This window comes from Kogia breviceps, chromosome 2 (assembly GCF_026419965.1).
Source record: "Kogia breviceps isolate mKogBre1 chromosome 2, mKogBre1 haplotype 1, whole genome shotgun sequence".
NCBI lineage: Eukaryota > Metazoa > Chordata > Mammalia > Artiodactyla > Physeteridae > Kogia > Kogia breviceps.
In genome coordinates, this window is record NC_081311.1 from 60,679,509 (window position 1) to 60,697,794 (window position 18,286).

At 38.8% G+C, this 18,286-nt stretch overlaps 1 protein-coding gene across 2 annotated transcripts in view; it reads left to right on the forward strand.

Moving 5' to 3' along the window:
- Window positions 1-18,286, forward strand: part of CFAP70 (cilia and flagella associated protein 70) — a 91,179-nt gene that overhangs the window by 40,153 nt on the left and 32,740 nt on the right. For both annotated transcript variants that reach the window (XM_067025398.1, XM_067025399.1), the window contains 10 exons: window positions 2,311-2,481; window positions 3,708-3,788; window positions 5,367-5,458; window positions 7,972-8,036; window positions 8,359-8,549; window positions 10,066-10,197; window positions 14,671-14,796; window positions 16,867-17,000; window positions 17,122-17,237; window positions 17,436-17,660. In XM_067025398.1, coding sequence (XP_066881499.1) covers window positions 2,311-2,481; window positions 3,708-3,788; window positions 5,367-5,458; window positions 7,972-8,036; window positions 8,359-8,549; window positions 10,066-10,197; window positions 14,671-14,796; window positions 16,867-17,000; window positions 17,122-17,237; window positions 17,436-17,660 — 1,333 coding nt within the window. The remainder of the gene's footprint in view (window positions 1-2,310; window positions 2,482-3,707; window positions 3,789-5,366; window positions 5,459-7,971; window positions 8,037-8,358; window positions 8,550-10,065; window positions 10,198-14,670; window positions 14,797-16,866; window positions 17,001-17,121; window positions 17,238-17,435; window positions 17,661-18,286) is intronic.

Sequence of the window (18,286 nt, forward strand, 5' to 3'; positions counted from 1 at the left end):
GCTGGTGAATCAATAAACAAATTGTGGCATATCTATATTAGGGAATACTATTTAGCAGTAAAAAAGGAATGAACTACAATTAATGTAATATGCCAAAATCATTGAATTTTTTTTTTTTTCTGGAGCAAAACTGGAATAATTTACTTCCTTGTCTCTGTTGGACTTGCTGCTGAAACAGAACCTGCTTTCACCCTTGTTGGTGGCCTGTTCCATTCTGATACTTGGTTAGATATTGCCCAGTGAATTCCATTTTAATCTTCATGGGCTAGCAGTCTGTAGTACCCCTAGCCTAAACAGAGAATATCCAAAATTGTAAATGTTTCATTGTGTTTCAACCAAGTAGAAAAACATCCTCAGGAAGGTGCTGCTTAGGTCTGTAAATCAGAATTTTTTTTCTAAAATCACTGAATTTTGACTATACTTTAAATGGGTGAATTGTATGGAATGTTAATTTTATCTCAGTAAAGCTGTTTTTTAAAACAGAGTGAACTCTGAAGGCTTTGCAGATGTGATTGGTGCCCTGTGGCACCCTGACTCCTGCGAAGCTGTGAATCCCACTCGATTCCAAGCTGTCTTCCAGAAATATGTTCTCTCCTTCTCTGGATACAGCCAGCAAGATGCCCAAGAGTTTCTGAAGCTCCTCATGGAGCTGCTACACTTCGATATCAACTGACGAGGCCACCAGGCTCCACCTGTCCTGGCCAATAGTCCAGCTCCCTCCCCACCCTGCCGTGGAGGGGCTCTGCTAGAACCTGAGTTAAGTAAGTGGTGATGAGCCAACCTAATGGGAAGCTTACCTGGAGCGAGAGGACTGCAAGATTGTGAACTTGTTTGTGGGCCAGTTGAAAAGTTGTCTCAAGTGCCAGGCCTGTGCGTATCGCTCCACGACCTCCGAGGTTTTTGTGACCTGTTCCTGCCCATCCCCAAGAAAGGATTTGCTGGGGGCAAGGTGTCTCTGCGGGGTAGTTTCAGCCTTTTCACCAGGGAAGAAGAGCTAGGATCGAAGAATGCTCCAGTGTGTGATTGGTGTCGGCAGAAAACACGAAGTACCCTTTCAACACCCTTAAGCCCCCAGGCTCCCCATTTACCTCAGAGACGTCTATTTTTGTGTCTTTTTAATCGGGGAGGGGGTAGGGGGTGGTTGTACCTCCCATTATTTTTTTTATTAAAAAATACCCTTCCCACCTGGAGGCTCCCTTGTCTCCCAGCCCCATATACAGAGCTCCGCAGGCCCCTGCCCGTGTACAGCCCCCAGACCCTCTACAGTCTCACTATTTTTTGTGAATAAATTTATTAAGAAAAAATGAACTACTGATACATGCTATAATATAGATGATTACTGATACATGCTATAATATGGATGAACCTCAAAAACATGCTAAATGAAAGGGAGACACAAATGACTACATATTGTATAATACCACTTACATGTAACGTTCTCTGTTCCAGAGATGTTAAAATTTGAAAAAGTTTGCATCTTAGAATATATAAAATACAGCAATTACAGTAGAGGTGGTAGGATTGTGAGTGATATTTAGTATTTATAATTTTTCTTTAATATTGTTGGACTGTCTTTTAGCAGGTTAATTGAGGTATAATTGACATACAATAAATTGCATATATGTAAAGTGTACAATTTAAAACTTTTGACGTAGGTTTGCATCTGTGAAACTATCACCACAATCAAGATAATGAAAATATCCATTATCCTCATCTGTTAACCTTCTCTCCCACCTCTGTCCACTCCTCCCCTCTTTTGTTTTTTTTTTTGGTCTTGTTTCTTTCACTTAGCATAAATTACATTTAGATTCATCCATGATCCATGTTGTTTAATTTAAAAATTACTTTAAGATTCTTTTCCAGTTATTTATCTATAGTTTGAATTTTCCCATACAAATTTTTCCTTTAAATTTGCACTAGTCTTCCAATTATAATTGATAGGCCAGTAGTATTTAGACAGATGATATTTCCTGTACAGAAATTAATTCTACCACTTAAAGTTAATCTGAAATTATGTGTCAAAGTTTAAAAGGTTTCTGGTAATAAGTTATGAGACACCAAATCAAGCCAGGTTGAAAGTTCTCATTAATTTAAAAAATGGGGTAGGCAGCTATGTTTCTGTGATGGTTTCACCTGTTCAACAAGTATGGCAAGACAATTGTTTTTTGCTTCTTCTGTCCATCTCTGATTGTACCATATTGAAATTGTCTAGAAAACTAAATGATGTTAATGAATAATGTGGGTTTCTATTGAGTTTGTTTCATTTGCCCGTGATTCATTACATGTTTTTGTTTTTTTCTTTCTTTTCAGACCAAGTGTTTATTTAGCTTGTTCCGGGATACTGACCATAATTTGATTCAGAATAATAAAATAGGAGGAATTAATTCTCCAGTGTCCAAACCAGTTATTTCTAAGAACCTTAAAGAAGATAAAACAGTCAAAGAAAAGGATATGGAAGCAAGGCCTAAGGCTGGGGATGTGGTAAGTTGTTGAGAAGGTGATGATTTTGCTGGTTTTATTACATTCCAGAGGCTTGCACTGATTTCTCATTTGGTGAATTGCCTCAGTTTAACTTGTGTTTCGATGCAACATAATGGTCCTTGCTTCTGCTATTGTGGAGACTATGTAAGAATTGAATTTTTTTTATAAGTCAAAGAACTAGCTTTATTAATTTCTGGACAAGCTCCCCAAAGTGGAGGACTTGAGAGGGCTAGAAGAATTTTTTTAATAATTAAAAAAAATTATTATTATTATTATTTTTATTTTTAACATCTTTATTTGAGTATAACTGTTTTACAATAGTGTGTTAGTTTCTCCTTTACAACAAAGTGAATCAGTTATACATATACACATGTTCCCATAACTCTTCCCTCTTGTGTCACCCTCCCTCCCACCCTCCCTATCCCACCCCTCTAGGTGGTCACAAAGCACAGAGGTGAACTCTCTGTGCTATGCTGCAGCTTCCCACTAGCTATCTAATTTACATTTGGTAGTGTGTATAAGCTGTGACGATGTGAGAGAGTGGCAGGGACATATACACGCTACCAAAAAAATTATTATTAAAAAAATATTTATTTGGCTGCATCAGGTCTTCATTGCAGCATGTGGGATCTTTTTTTTTTTTCTTTAGTTGCAGCATGTGGAATTTTTAGTTGTGGCATGTGGGATCTTTTAGTTGCAGCATGCAGGATATTTAGTTGCAGCACATGAACTCATAGTTGTGGCATGTGGGATCTAGTTCCCTGACCAGGGATCAAACCCGGGACCCCTGCATAGGGAGCGCAGAGTCTTAGCCACTGGATCACCAGGGAAGTTCCAAGAATTTAATTTAATTTTTAAAATTTAATTATTTATTTATTTATTTATTTTGGCTGCGTTGGGTCTTTGTTGCTGCACGTGAGCTTTCTCTGATTGCGGCAAGCAGGGGCTACTCTTTGTTGTGGTGAGTGGGCTTCTCATTGTGGTGGCTTCTCTTGTTGAGGAGCATAAGCTCTAGGCATGCAGGCTTTGGTAGTTGTGGCTTGTGGGCTCTAAAAGGTAGGGTCAGTAGTTGTGGCACACGGGCTAAGTTGCTCCATGGCATGTGGTATCTTCCCGGACCAGGGCTCAAACCCGTGTCCCCTGCATTGGCAGGCAGATTCTTAACCACCGAGCCACCAGGGAAGTCCCAAGAATTGAATTTTTGAGGTGTGCTTATTTTCTTTCAGCAAGCATCTAGTATAAAATCTCAGAGCTCAGATACTCCTTTGGAAGTTGAACCCTCTCTCTGCAACAATCCAGAAGGACAGGTAACTATGCATGAAGAGTTTGAAAATTAAGTTTAAATTCAACAGTCCTTTACTGAGCAAGATAGTATGATACAGTGGAAAATGCTGAGGAAAATGCTCATTATCTGAGTAACCATCCCATATTTGCCACGACTAGTTTATGACCTTGGGTAAATTTCTTTGTCTTGTTGAGACTCTCTACAAGGAGTGGATACCAGATTAATTTCAAGGTCCTTTCTAGCATTAAAAATTTATGTCTTTTATTAATTATGCTATATTAAGCACTAAGAGAGATAGAAAGATGCATCATCTGCAGCATTTATTCGTTTGCCCTCAGGACACTCAACACTCTGGTGGGCAAAACAGACTGGTACATAACTAACTGTAAGAATCTTGATGAATGCTATAGTAGAGGTCCAAATAAAAGTGCTATGTGGCCTCAGAGGAGACAGATGGGGCAGTCTCAGAAGACTTCAGGAAGAGGTGGTATCAAAGCTAAGTAGTGAAAGATAAAGAGAGGCCTTTGCCAAATGAATTTCAGGAGAAGAATTTCAGGGCCAGAGAACAGCTTGAGTCAAGGGACAAAGAAGGTAGCAGAATTCAGGATACATCAATTAATTCAGTATATGGTATAGAGAAATGAACGTAATGGTTCTAGAAGGAGGTGATAAAGAAGACAGAGACTGAGTTGAGTTTTAGAAAGACTTTGAAAGGCTTGCTAGAAAGTTTGGGCTTCGTTGTATAGATGATGAGGGACTGTTAAGCCTTATAGAGACTCACACTGAAGTTTTTTAAGTCACGTAGAAAAAATACCTCATGAGTGTTTCAGGGCAGTACTCTTGCCAGGATATGGAAAAAAGAGATTGAAGTTGTGGTAGGGTCTTCAGATGTCAGTTTATAGGTTTTATTTACAGTACAAATGAGTGTTGATGACAGTTTAATCTAGGGAAGGGATTGTAGTAAAGAAAGTAAAAAAACCTGTGGAGGCAGGGTGTGGAATTTGAAAGCTTTGGGGTGTTGAGGAAGAAAAGTTAAAGATAACTCAGGTTTCAAGGCTCACTTTCTGGAAAGATGACAGAATCATTAACAGAAAAGTAAAAATAGAGATGGATATAGGGGAAATGATAAGTTCAGTTTTGGACATGTTGTATTGATAGTTAGGATGCTGGCAAGAATCTGGGTAGAAATGTCCATGAGGCTGAAGTTGATAGATGGCGCTTAAGAGGGTGTGGGTGGGAATGTCAGACGGTTATGAGGTTATTTCTTCATGACTCTTGAAAGAGGTTTAGTAGAAGAAAGAATGGCATTCACTTGAAACAATTCCAAGAACAGAATCGAATTAATAAGACTTCAGCTGGGGTAGAAGTTTCCAAGAATAAAATTGAAAACCTTTTTCTGCAAGAGATAACCAGTGTTACTATTTCTCTTTCCAGTTATTATTCTATGTAAAAAATGTTTTAGGTCAGAATCACACTATATATAGTTATATACACAGTTTTCTAACTTATTATATTGTGAGCATTATCTTATGTTACTAAAATTTTTTCATAAGTATCTGTTTTTCTGGAAATAATAAATTAGAGAAAAATATCTTTACAGCAATATGTAGAAGCAGGGACATACATTGTGTTGGAGATTGAGCTGGACAAAGCCTTGGTTCCGAAGCGAATGCCAGAGGAGCTAGCCAGAAGGTGTGTAGCAATGGTTCTCATACTTGCTTTGCAAGACAGTTTAGGTATAAATAAAAGGAAGTCATTTTGTCCACATAAATGTAATTTTTCTTGGGCTAAGCAGCAGACAGTTTTCTGGGGTTTTTTTTCAAATAAGTTTCTTTTGTTACTTTTGTTTTCTTGTTATAAAAGCAGTATGTTGCCATTTACAAAAAAAATTGAGAATTTCCAGATAGGCAAGGAAAAAAAAAATCAACAAGAAAGTATCTAAAAATACCCAGATTTCTTTCTACTCACACAGTGATAACCAGTTATAACACTTTGGTACTTATCCTTCTGGAGTTATTGTAAAGTCCCTATATTACACACACACACACACACACACACACACACACACACACACACACACGCACCCTTGTCTCATGTAAATATATGTAATTTTTTAGAACTATTTTTATATTGTATCACAGTGCTTTGATTGTGTTTCTAGGAAGTTATCCATTTCATCAAGATTATCCAGTTTATTGATGTGTAATTATTCATAATATTCCTTTATATCCTTTTTATCTCTATAAAATGGGGAGTAATGTCTCCATATACATTCTCAATCCCTCTACATTTCCTCCAACCCTCATGCCATTTCCCCACCAACACCCTGCACCCCAGTCCTAAGCAATCACTTATCTACTTTTTGTCTGTATAGATTTGCCAACTCTGAGACATTTCATATAAATGGAATCATACCATATGTGGTCTTTGTTGACTGACTTCTTTTATCTAACATAATGCTGTCAAGATTCATCCAAACTGGAGCATGTATCAGTACTTCATTTCCTTATTGTTGAGTGGTATTTTATTCTATGAATATGCCACATTTTGTTTTTCTAGTCTTCAGTTGATGGACATTTGGGCAATTTATTCTTATTATAGGGTTCTGTAATGATTGTCTTAAAATGGAAGTCAATTCATGTGACTCCTCTGTTCAGAAACTACCAGCAACTCCCCATCACACTCTGAGTAAAAGTCAGTCTTTACAGTGGCCTACAAGGGCCTACGTATTCTGCATATATTTTGTCTTCATTTTTTTCGGTCCAGCCAAGCTGACCTCTCGCTATTCCTCACACATGCCAGGCACACTCTTGCACCAAGGCCTTTACACTTGTTGCTTGCTTTGCCTATAATTTCCTTACCCCAGGTACCAACATGACTTGTTTCCTCACTTCCATCAGGTCATACTCAAGTGCTGTCATCTCACTGAGTCTTTCCCTGGTGAAATATGCTCCCCAACTCCACCACCCCCAGCCCCCAACATAGTCTATCTGCCTTCTCGCACTATTTTTTTCTATGGCACATATCACTAACCAATTTATGTTATTTACTGTCTTTTTTTCCCGACTAAAATGTAAGCATCATGAGGGCAAGAATTTTTGTCTGTTTTGTTTAATGCTCTATCCCCAGCACCTAGAAAAGTGCCTGATGGATAATAGGCACTCAGTATATATTTTGAATAAATGAATAACGTTGTCTCTGGAGAGGTAACTGGGTGGCTGGACAACAAGGTTGGAAGGAGACAATTTACTATATATTGTTTCATATGTCTTGAGTTTTGAATCATGTGGATATATTATCTACTAAAATAAACAAAATTAAAATTAAGAATTATGAGCAAGGTATAAAATTACATAGGACCTATTCTCACTTTTTTTTTTCTGGCCGTTCCACGCAGCTTGCAGTGTCTTAGTTCCCTAACCAGGGATTGAACCCATGCCACTGCAGCGAAAGCTCCAAGTCTTACGCACTGGACCGCCAGGCGATTCCCCCATACACAGGACCTATTAAAGAAAGATTTAATTTGTGAATTTTTTTGTAAACTTCAAGGCAGTGTAGTATACCTCAGTAGGAATGTGAAACTGTAAGAAGGAAGAGCTATAACTTAATTTCCTTTAGGTTCTTATAAGAACTCATGAAAATGCAAGGTAGAGGTTTTGGCATAAGTAGTTTGACTGTGATAAAATATATTTTCTTACTCACCATAAAGTTTGATAATCATTACTGTAGTTTAATGCAGTTTTATAAATTATGACCAAGAGTACACTTTTTATCCTGTTGGAAAGGAAAGAAAAGCTTTCACTTTCCTGTACCATTCATATTTCCAAAACTTTGTGCTTTCAGAGACTCTACTGAGTACACATAAAGTCGTAGCACTCATCTCTTTCTAACCCCTGAGTCAAGCAGCTTGTGTACAGCAGTTTAAAAAAATGTGTAAGGGTAAAGCCAGGGCTCAAATTAGCCAGGAGTGCAACTTAGCTACTTTCCAGCTAGCTGCTTAGTGGCGTTCTTCTTGTCTAGTCCACAGCCATATGCTGTTCTGAGGTTCACGTCGAGGTTCTTACATGAGAGAATAGCTCAGTGCTCAAGTGTGATGGGCAACTGACCTTAGATCTCCCTCACTTAGACCTTAAGAGGTGGGAAATAAAAGAACATAAATCTGACTATAATAAAGTTTTGTTTTGTTTTGTTTTTTTCTGATACAGGGTCAAGGAAATGATACCTCCAAGGCCGCCTCTTACCCGTCGGACGGGAGGAGCTCAGAAGGCAAGTACCAAAGCCAAGGTGAAACTCTAAGATGTTGAGTGCACCCATGTGAAAATAATGCATGGGCTCTTCAGTATGTTTTCCAAAACGGGTGAGAAATTTTAGCTTCACATATTTTCCTTCCTGCTTCTATTTGTGACCAGTGGCATTCAGTGAAGAGTATACAGTGTTTAATCTTCGGCTGATGGTTTCTGAGCTGGGAAGAAAAGGGCAATTTATACCTAAAGTATTATTGAATGTAAAACCCAATCCAGTTTCAGACTTCCATTCCATGTCTCGACCTCTTTGAGGCCCCTTTACCAGACATTTTGTATTTTTCTAGGCAGTGAGTGACTACCACATGCAGATCAAGAATATTTCTAGAGCCATTCTGAATGAGTATCACAGGATGTTTGGAAAACAGGCAGTCAAAGTGGGGAGTGATCTGGATAGTGAAACCCTGGAGGAGCAGAAGTGCCAGCTCAACTATGAACTTAATTGCTCTGGAAAATACTTTGCTTTTAAAGAACAACTCAAGGTAAATATCAAGTTATTTAATGATTCCATAGATTTTTATGAAGCATCTTCTCTACATACCTAGTTATCATTTTTTCTCTGGTTATGTTCAGCTGTGCTCTACCTTTCTTGTTGGTGGTGCAAAGAGCTATGTTCTCTATGATAGAATGTCTGGAGACATCCTTCCACTCCTGTAGAAGCTTGGAATGGTTCAGTATCTGTCCTGAGTGTAAGCTTTTAAGAAACTGATTCTTCACTTGAAGTTAGGCCAGATTTGGGGCCAGATTTCGTGTTGCACTAGCAGGCAGAAACTCTGTACCTGGTATTGATACCATGACTGATTATCTCTGTCTCCCATTACAAACCTTTTCCTAGTCCATAGAATCACTAAGATTTGAGAAATATTTACTTAATAATAATTTCCCAAATAATAATGGCTAACATTTATTGAGTATTTGTTGTATACCAGATAAATTTTAAAATGCTTCATACTTTACTAATTTAATCCTCACAACAACCCTATGAGATAGGTACTCCCCATTTTACAGATGGAGAATTGCAACATTAGTTGGCTAAATAATTTAACCAAGATCACAGAGCTAGTAAAGGTTAAAAACGGGGTGTAAATTCAGGCAGTCTGGCTCCAGACTCACGTTCTTATCTGCTACACTGCACTGTCTCTCTGTGTACATTTACTATGTGCCCTATACTATACCAAACAGATACGAAGAAAGCGTGTGGAAGTAACAAAGGGAAAAACAGCTGATATCCATGGAGGCAGGAGGCTATTCTCAGGTGGCATAGTCACATCTCAGTTGTGTCTCAAATGACCTTACCACTCTGAGCCTCAATTTTTTGCCTAACAGTGAGGGATGATATTAATATGATCACATGGGGTCACTATTAGAATTAAATAAGATAATGCATGGAAAGTGCTTAGCACAAAGCCTGGCAATAATGTTAACTTAGGGGAGAAAAAAGAAGATGCTGTCCTGGCTATAGCAGTATGTTATTTGTACAGCATTTTAAATTTCACCACCTGTTATTTCTCTTTGGCTTCTCAATCATCTTCTGAAGTAAGATAGGAATACCAGGAGTACATATCCATTTAATAGATGAGGAAACTGAAGTACCAAGTGTAAAATAATTTATGAGGTTGTACAGTGGCAGGATTAGAACCAGGATTCCATTCTCCAAACTCTCAAATCAGGCCTTTCTCCTTTTCTCCCTTGAACATGTGGCCACCATGAGAAATGTAATGCATAAACATAATGCTAAGGGTTTTTTTGCTTTATGACTCTCTTCACAAAGTATGAATCCTGTATTGACCATATTGGTGATGATGATAATGTTAAGAAAAGCCATGTGGAGTATGTTGATTGGGGGAAAATCAGAGAACCAATAGTCTAGCAGTCACCAAGGAAAATCAGTCACCTCCTGGAGTTCTGATGAGCCTTAGAACAGAAACTCAAGGGAGGCCTGTGCTGTTAGCATGTTGCTAGACTGTGTTATCAGATGGTGATGTGTGTCTCTTGCAGCATGCTGTGGTAAAGATTGTGAGAGAGAAGTACTTGAAGACAACAGCATTTGAAAGCCAAGAGGAGCTGCAGAAATTTATTAGTGAGCTCTATGTTTTCTTGGTGGATCAGATGCATGTGGCCTTAAATCAAGTAGGTGCTTCAGAGCTAAGAACCCTTCCTTTTCTCTGTAGGTCATCAGGGTCTCCCCTGAATGATTCCTTCCTTTCTTGCTTCTTTTCTTCCTTAATTCCACAAACATTTTTTGGAGTGTCTGCTCTGTGCTAGGCATTGAGAACACAAAGATGAATAAGAAGCTGCCTAAGTTATAAGACTAATTTTAGGGAAAATAAGGGGGTATCCTCTTTCAACTTCATAGAAAAATTAATTTCATAACTGTCATAAATTTGATGGGTAAAAAATAAATAAAATCAGCTATGTAAATTGTGGAAAAAATTATTCTATTTATTCTGTGAATGTGTACAGTTCTCAACTTTTTCTTTAAGACTGACAATCAAAACAAAGAAAAACTATGAGTTTTCAGATATTATACTTTAATTACAGTGACACTTCATATATGCCTTTTCTATCTGACTGGTCTCCTCCCACTCGTCTGTTTATATTTGTACATCTTACATCTTGCCTTCATTTGCTCATTTTTTATGTATGCAGTTGTGGTTTGTTTGAAAACAAAGACAAAATCAAACTGTTTTTGTCCCTCTGGTAGTCTCTAACCAGCTATGTATCCTCAAAGCCTCTATTCTTTTTTTTTTTTTTTAAAGGAAAGGGTGGATTTTTTTTTTTTTTTGGCCTCGTTGGGGCTTCGTTGATGCACACAGGCTCTCTCTAGTTGCAGTGAGTGGGGGCTACTCTTCATTGCAGTGTGCGGGCTTCTCATTGCAGTGGCTTCTCTTGCTGTGGAGCATGGACTCTAGGCATGTGGGCTTCAGTAGTTGCAGCACATGGGCTCAGTAGTTGCAGCATGCAAGCCTTAGAGTGTACACACTTCAGTAGTTGTGGTGCATGGGCTCAGTAGTCATGACGTGCAGGCTCTAGGGCTCATGGGCTCAGTAGTTGTGGCTCGCTGGCTCTAGAGCACAGGCTCAGTAGTTGTGGTGCGCAGGCTTAGTTGATCTGTGGCACGTAGGATCTTCCTAGACGAGGGATCAAATCTGTGTCCCCTGCATTGGCAGGCAGATTCTTAACCGCACTGTGCCACCAGGGAAGTCCCTCAAAGTCTCTATTCTGTTTGTTCTTTCCTTCACTGTTTTTTTCTTCTCGGCCACCATCCCTTTTTCTTTTACCTGTTCAGCCTTCCTGAAAGAGGTAGGCGTGTCCAGTATCCTAGGGTTAAGAGAACAATCTTGCAAAGATGATTTGGATGATTTGATTTGGAAAGCAATTGAGAACTGAGCATGAGATGGTAATTACTGTTGCCTTATGTCCCCAAGGAGCCCCTGTCTAGTAGAGGAGAGAGGCACAAAATACAAATAACTGCAGTAGAGTGAGGTAAGTGCTGTGACAGAGGTGTGTCCATGGTAGAGCAGGTTAGGGGATGCCTAAAGAAAGTATCAACTTCACCCTGAGATCTTTCAGGGAAGGATTCACAGAGGAGCTGTGACTCGACCTGGGCCTTGAAGGCTAAAAAGAAACTCTCCAGGTAGATGTTTCAGAGTATTTGAGTCATAGAGAACATCATAAAGGCTTAGAAGCTTGGAAGAATATGGCATATACAGAAACTGCATATAGTTCAGGAGCAGAGGTTGAAGTGGTTGAGTGACAGAGAAACAGGCGATGAAGCCAGGGATCAGTTCTTGGTAGGGGAGCTGGGAGCATGGATGGAGGCCTTATATGCCACACAAAGAAGTTTTGATTTTTTCCCTTATTAGCAGTTAGATGCAATAAATTTAATTATTTTATACTTGGAAATAATATGATTAGATTTACGTTTTACAAAAAGCACTCTGATAGCAGTATGTAGGATGGGTTAGAGGTGGTGAACTGGTGATGTTAACTGGTTATTTCATACTAAGGAGGAAAAGAGAGCAAAGATTCTTAAGTTTAAGTCTCAGTGACTGGGTAGCTGGCAATATCATTGACTAGGACAAGAAATACAACATAAGCAAATTTGGTGGAAGGCAAGTGATGTTGAATTCAGTTTTAAACATTGGCTCTTGTGGGGTTTTGCTCAAGAGAGAGATCTGGGCTAGAGTTTAGATTTGGGAGCCTTGAGTATATAGATGCTAGTCAAACTGTGTTCATAGATGAAGCTGCCAAGAAAAGCACGAGTAGAGAGAGAAGCAAGCTGGTGGCAAAACCCTAGGAAACACCAACATTTAAGGGATGGATGAGTAAAAGAATTAATAAAGGAGACAAGTAAATTGTTGAAAAGGCAAAAGACCCCGAAGGCAGTGGTATTTCAGAATCTAAGGGAAGAAAATTTTAAGAAGAAAAAATGGTCAACGTTGTCAAATACTCTGAGGAGTTCAGGAAAAACAAGATCTGGGGTAGGGGGAGGGGAGATTGGAGAAAGGAGGTCAAAAGGTACAAATTTCCAATTACAAGATAAGTAAGTACTAGGGGTGTAATGTACAGTATGAGGACTGTAGTTACCACTGCTGTGTGGTATATATGAAAACTGTTGAGAGTAAATCCTGAGTTCTCATTACAGTGACAAAATTTTTTTCTTTTTTTGCTTTCTCTTTTTATTGTATCTATGTGAGATGATGAATGCTAACTAAACTTTCTGCAGTAGTAATTTCACAATATATGTTAAGTCAATATATGCTTATACAGTGATATATGTCAGTTGTATCTTGATAAACCTGGAGAAAAAAGAAAAAAATCTGAAAGGTTTTTATTGGATTTGGCAATAAGGAGGTTGTTGTTACCTTTACAGAGCAGTTTCATTGGGCTAATGATGTGGATTCAAATGATAATGAATTGAAGAGTAAATGAGTGATTAGGAAGCAGGTGGAATATAAATTCAGGAAATTGGAAGGTGAAGGGAAGAAGTAGGAAAGTAGTAGCTAGAAATTAGAGATTTTCTTTTTAAGATGGAAAAGTCTTTAGAACTTCCACAGGTTTAGGAAGAGTCAGCAGACTGGGAGAAGTTGAAAATTGAGGAAAAAGAGGGAATAACCAATGGCAAACTCAGGATATACAAGTGGAAAAGGATCAAGATTTTAGATAGAACAATTAGCCCTGAAACAGAAGGATGTGATGCCTCGTCCTCTGAGACTGAAAGGAAAGAGATAACAGTGGATGCAGAAAGAAACAATTCGGGTGTAGGATTCAAAAGTTGAGGGTTTTTTTGCCTAATGATTTCTATTTCTTCTGTGACATAACACCTTTACTGAAAGTGAAGGGGTAAGAGTTGAATGAAAAGCTTGAAGAAAATTTAGATACTGCATAGCATTATGAAAAATGTTGCTGAACAAGGACAAATACATAGATTGCTGAGAGTATTAAAGGCCTTCAGCTAAAGCTGTATGCAGTTTTCTTCAGAATCAGTTAGCAGCTCCTGTCTAAGAATGAAAAAATCTGATTGTAGGATTGTTTTAATTTGGGAGTTTTCCGGGCAAGTGCAGGAAAAGGACAAGGATGCCCAGAACTTGAGTGTGCTGGTGAGAGAGTAGTATGAGTAGAAATCATGAGGTCCAGGCTTATCCATTTGGGAAATGATCGGCATATTGGAAGTCAGAGAGAAGTTTTAAGGGGACTAAATGACAAGAAGGGAGAAGACTTGTAATGTGGGTTTGGGGAGTGGATATTAGAGGTATAATATTTCTGGTTTGGGCATGGCAGTGTGTTGCTGTAGGGATTTGGAGGTCAAAGTCACCAAAATTAAAAAGAACAAAGAACAGAGGCATTAATCAATGATCAAAAGCTTACTTTGGCCCATCTCAAATTTAGCTTTACTCTTCACATTCCTTAGTAACTCTACTTGTTAAAGTCAGTGATATTATTTTTATTTGTAGTTAAAGAATTTGGTGGGGTGGGGGAGTCTTCCCTGGCCATAGCGTCTGGCCCAAGAGGGTACTTGTTATTACCAGACTTGCTTTCCTATCTGGGTATATAGGATATATTATTTTTCCTTCTACCTTTCTGGCTATTTCTAAAATCTCTCCTTTGTAGAATCTATCTGTCTATATATCCCACTGAAAACGTAGATGTAGCTGCCAAAGATTTACCCTGGGCTCATGTTTTCTTGATGTTTAAAGACTCTAGCTAGTTCTTGCCAACCTTTTCATGTCATGACACCTAAAAAATGATAATATTTGTCTGTACACTAGAGAAAGTGAAAGAAGCTGTTTGAGGTTAGAAGTGACTTAGTTAGGGATTCTGGCTGCCCTAAGGGTTGAAGAGAGCAGTTGTGCCCTGAATAATTTTTTACTCACTTCCATGAGCTTAGACTGTTAGTATTCAGATACCTGAGATTCTGTTTCACCCTTGATATTCATCCTTTGGTTCACTGTCACTCTCTTAGTGTATTGGCAAGACTGTAAGAAACCTCAATATCATTTTTGACATCATGACTAGAGTCTCACATTTGTTTTATTCTTATAAAACTTCTCTACTTGTAATTGCTTCATTTTGTCTGCCTAACATCTTGATGATGACAAGGCCATGCCAGATGATGTCCAAGGCACTCCTTCAACCATTTATACCAGCAGTGAACAGCTTCGACTCTTTGCATTTGAAGCAGAAGTCAATGAGAACTATGAAATGGCAACAGTGTACTATGAAGAGGTAATTAAACATCTTTCTGGTGGTTGTCATTGCTGCTATTTGTACAATATGGGTATAATAAATAGTAGTTTCTGATTGTTTAAAATCCCACCTTATTGGTGAAAGGATAGAAGCATAGATCAATAAAACAGAGTCCAAATATAGGTGCACACAGATAAGGCCATTATATTTTCGACAAAGTTGTTTACAAATTTACAAATTCAATGCAGAAAGGGTAGTCTTTTCAAAAAATGGTGTTACAACAGTTGGTTATCCGTATGCAGAAAATGAACCTCGAGAGGCAGAGATCAAGATGGCAAAGTAAGAGGGCATGGAGCTCACCTCCCCACCACGAACACATTAAAAACACATCTACATGTAGAACAGTTCTCACTGTAAACTAACTGGAAACTGGCAGAAGGACTCCTGTACAACCAAGGCTCTGAGAAAGATACACACACAATTGAGTAGAAGGGGAAGAAAAGTGATCTGTTTAGGATCTGTGCGCCTCGGAGGGGACTCAGAGGAAAGGGGAGATTGCACTGGTGTATACCCACACTGGGGAGTGAGTAGGTCAAGCCACAGATTGGGTATCCCAGTCCTGGGTTCCTATGCAGAGGAGACAAGCCACCTTGGCTGGTTGGAGGACTGCTGGGATGGATAAAAAGGCTGGAGAAGCCTGGACTCCGCTCCTGAGGGGTGTAAGTGTCCTGGCTTGCCCTTGAGGTAAGGCAGAGAGAGGTCTGCCCTACCAGCTGCCAGGTTTCCCATGGCTCCCTCACCATGCACCTGGGCGCAAGCCAAGCCAACGTTCCAGCCCCACTTAGACCATGCCACAGCACAGCATTGGAACTGGGGGGCCACAACCAGGGAAAAGACTTGACCCTGGGTTGTATCTGAGAAGAGCCGCTGATGCCTACACAGGCAGTGCATCAGACCTCTGTATGTACATGGGCCCCAGTTGCTTCAGGACACCCCTCCTCTGGTGCAAAGGTTTTAGTGTGGGGAGAGGGAAAAATGCGTACTTAATGGGAACATAGCCAGCTGGAGGAAAAAATCACATCCAATGTTGTGAAGCTATTGCCCTATGTTTTCTTCTCAGAGTTTTATACTTTTAGGTCTTACATTTAGGTCTTTGATTCATTTGAGTTATTTTTGGTATATGGTATTAGGTAAGGGTCCAACTTCAATCTTTTGCATGTGAATATCCAGTTTTCTTAGCACAGTTTGCTTAAAAGACTGTCCTTTCCCTATTGAATGGTCTTGGCACCTTTGTCAAAAGTCATTTGACCATATATGCTACGATTTATTTCTGGGCTGTCTGTTCTATTCCCTTGGTCTCTATATCTGTCTTTATACCAGTATCAGACTGATTACTGTAGCTTTATAAGTTTTGAAATCAGGAAGTGTGGGTCCTCCAGTTTTGTTCTTTTTAAAGATTGTTTTGGATATTCAGGATCCCTTAAGATTCCATATGAATTTTAGAATGGGCTTTTATATTTCTGCAAAAATCAGCACTGGAATAGATATTGCATTGAATCTGTAAATTGCTTTGGACAGTATGATATCTTAACAATATTAAGTCTTGCAATCTGTGAACATGGAATGTATTTCCATTTGTTTATGTCGTCTTTAATTTCTTTCAGCAATGTTTTATAGTTTTAACTCATTAAGCAACTCATTATGAGTTGCTTTTATTATTACATATTTGTGGATAAGCTTATGTTTGCATTCTCAAGACTGTGACAGAAATGATTATATGTAAATCTTTAAAATGAAATATGAAATGAATCTTTTGGTTCCCAAGTAATTGGATGAGCGTATGATGACCAGAACTGACACTAGGAAGCAATGAGTTGAGGATTCATTTTTTACATTATTTCATCAAATATTTATTGACCACATACTATAAGCCAGAGAAGTGACTGTTCTAGGCATTCGGAATTCAGTGGTAAGCAAAAAAGAAGTCATAGTTTCTACTTTCATAGAGCTTATAGTATTTATGGAGTGCTTACTATGTGATGTTGTGTGCATAAAGAATATGACATAGTGTCACAATAACCTTTGTCCTCCTGATGTTTCATGTGATAGAGGTTGGTTCGTGAGCCCCAGAACCTGGAGCACTGGCTGGACTATGGTGCCTTCTGCCTCCTAACTGAAGACAATATCAAAGCACAAGAGTGTTTTCGGAAAGCCCTTTCCCTGAACCAGAATCATATCCACAGGTATGGTTGGAAGGGAGATAAGGAATGATTAGGAGCAGATAAGCTTCTATATGAAATTGTCTTGGTTCCATGACTGTGACATGGGACCATGTTGTTAATCATGTTGGTGGTCTCTTCTCAGCTTGTTGCTGTGTGGTGTCCTGGCTGTCCTGATGGAGAACTATGAACAGGCAGAAATTTTCTTTGAAGATGCTACTTGCTTGGAGCCAACTAATGTTGTAGCCTGGACTTTACTTGGTTTGATATTTTCCTGTGATATGAATGTGTTTTCTTTCATTAGAAGATTTTCCCTTTCTCTTTCCACTCTTAAGTGGCTCATCGCGTAGTTCTTAAACTTTAGTAAAAGTGTGGGAAATTTAAGTGAAATGTTGTCGTTCTGCAGTATACGATGGTGGGAAATTAGTCACATTTATTTCAACATCTTTTTTCCTTCAGGCTTGTACTATGAAATTCAAAACAATGATGTTCGAATGGAAATGGCATTTCATGAAGCCTTCAAACAGCTTCAGGCACGAGTGCTTCAGGCACAAGTTACAAAGCAGAGGAGCACCAGTACTGTGGAGCATGTTGAAGAAGGAGGGAAAGCAGACTCCTGTTTAGGCCCTTGGGGAATAACCAGTGGTTCTTCTGCAGCAGCAGTCAAGGTGGAAGCTCCAGCAGGTAGGACCAGGGAGAATGATGAGTGGCTATTGGAAAAAATTAGTGGCCTTATGAGTAGGACCTGGCACATAGTAGGTACTCAGTAAATAGCTGTTAAATGAATGAGAAGGTGGAGTTTTGAGTTGTTCCAGGGATACCAGGAAAGAGTCCTTCTAAGTGTTTCCTCATTCATGTGACGGAAAGTTGGAAGCTTCTACTTGTTGCTATTCAGTTTTTTAAGACTTAGAGAATTTACTGTCTCTATGTATCCCTAAAAGGGGTATCATTTTAGCTGAGTAAATTTCATTCTTTTTCCCCTTACTCTCTTCCCCAGTATGTAAGGTCCCATTCTTGTGATTGTTAAATTTATTTGTTTATTTATACACTGTATTTTTTTCCTGTTCTTCATCGACATTCTCCTTTCCTCCACTTTAGGAAGTCAGTCATTCTAATGTGTTTAATGTATGTATTTTTGTTTATGTGTTTCTTGCATATGTTATTTTGTTTATAAGTTATTGTACATTCTTATTTTGTGAGCATAAATTTTCAGCAGTTTGAGGTATAATGGACATTTCATAAACTGCACATATTTAATGTACAATTTGATGTTTTGACATATGAACACACCCATGGAAACATCACCACAA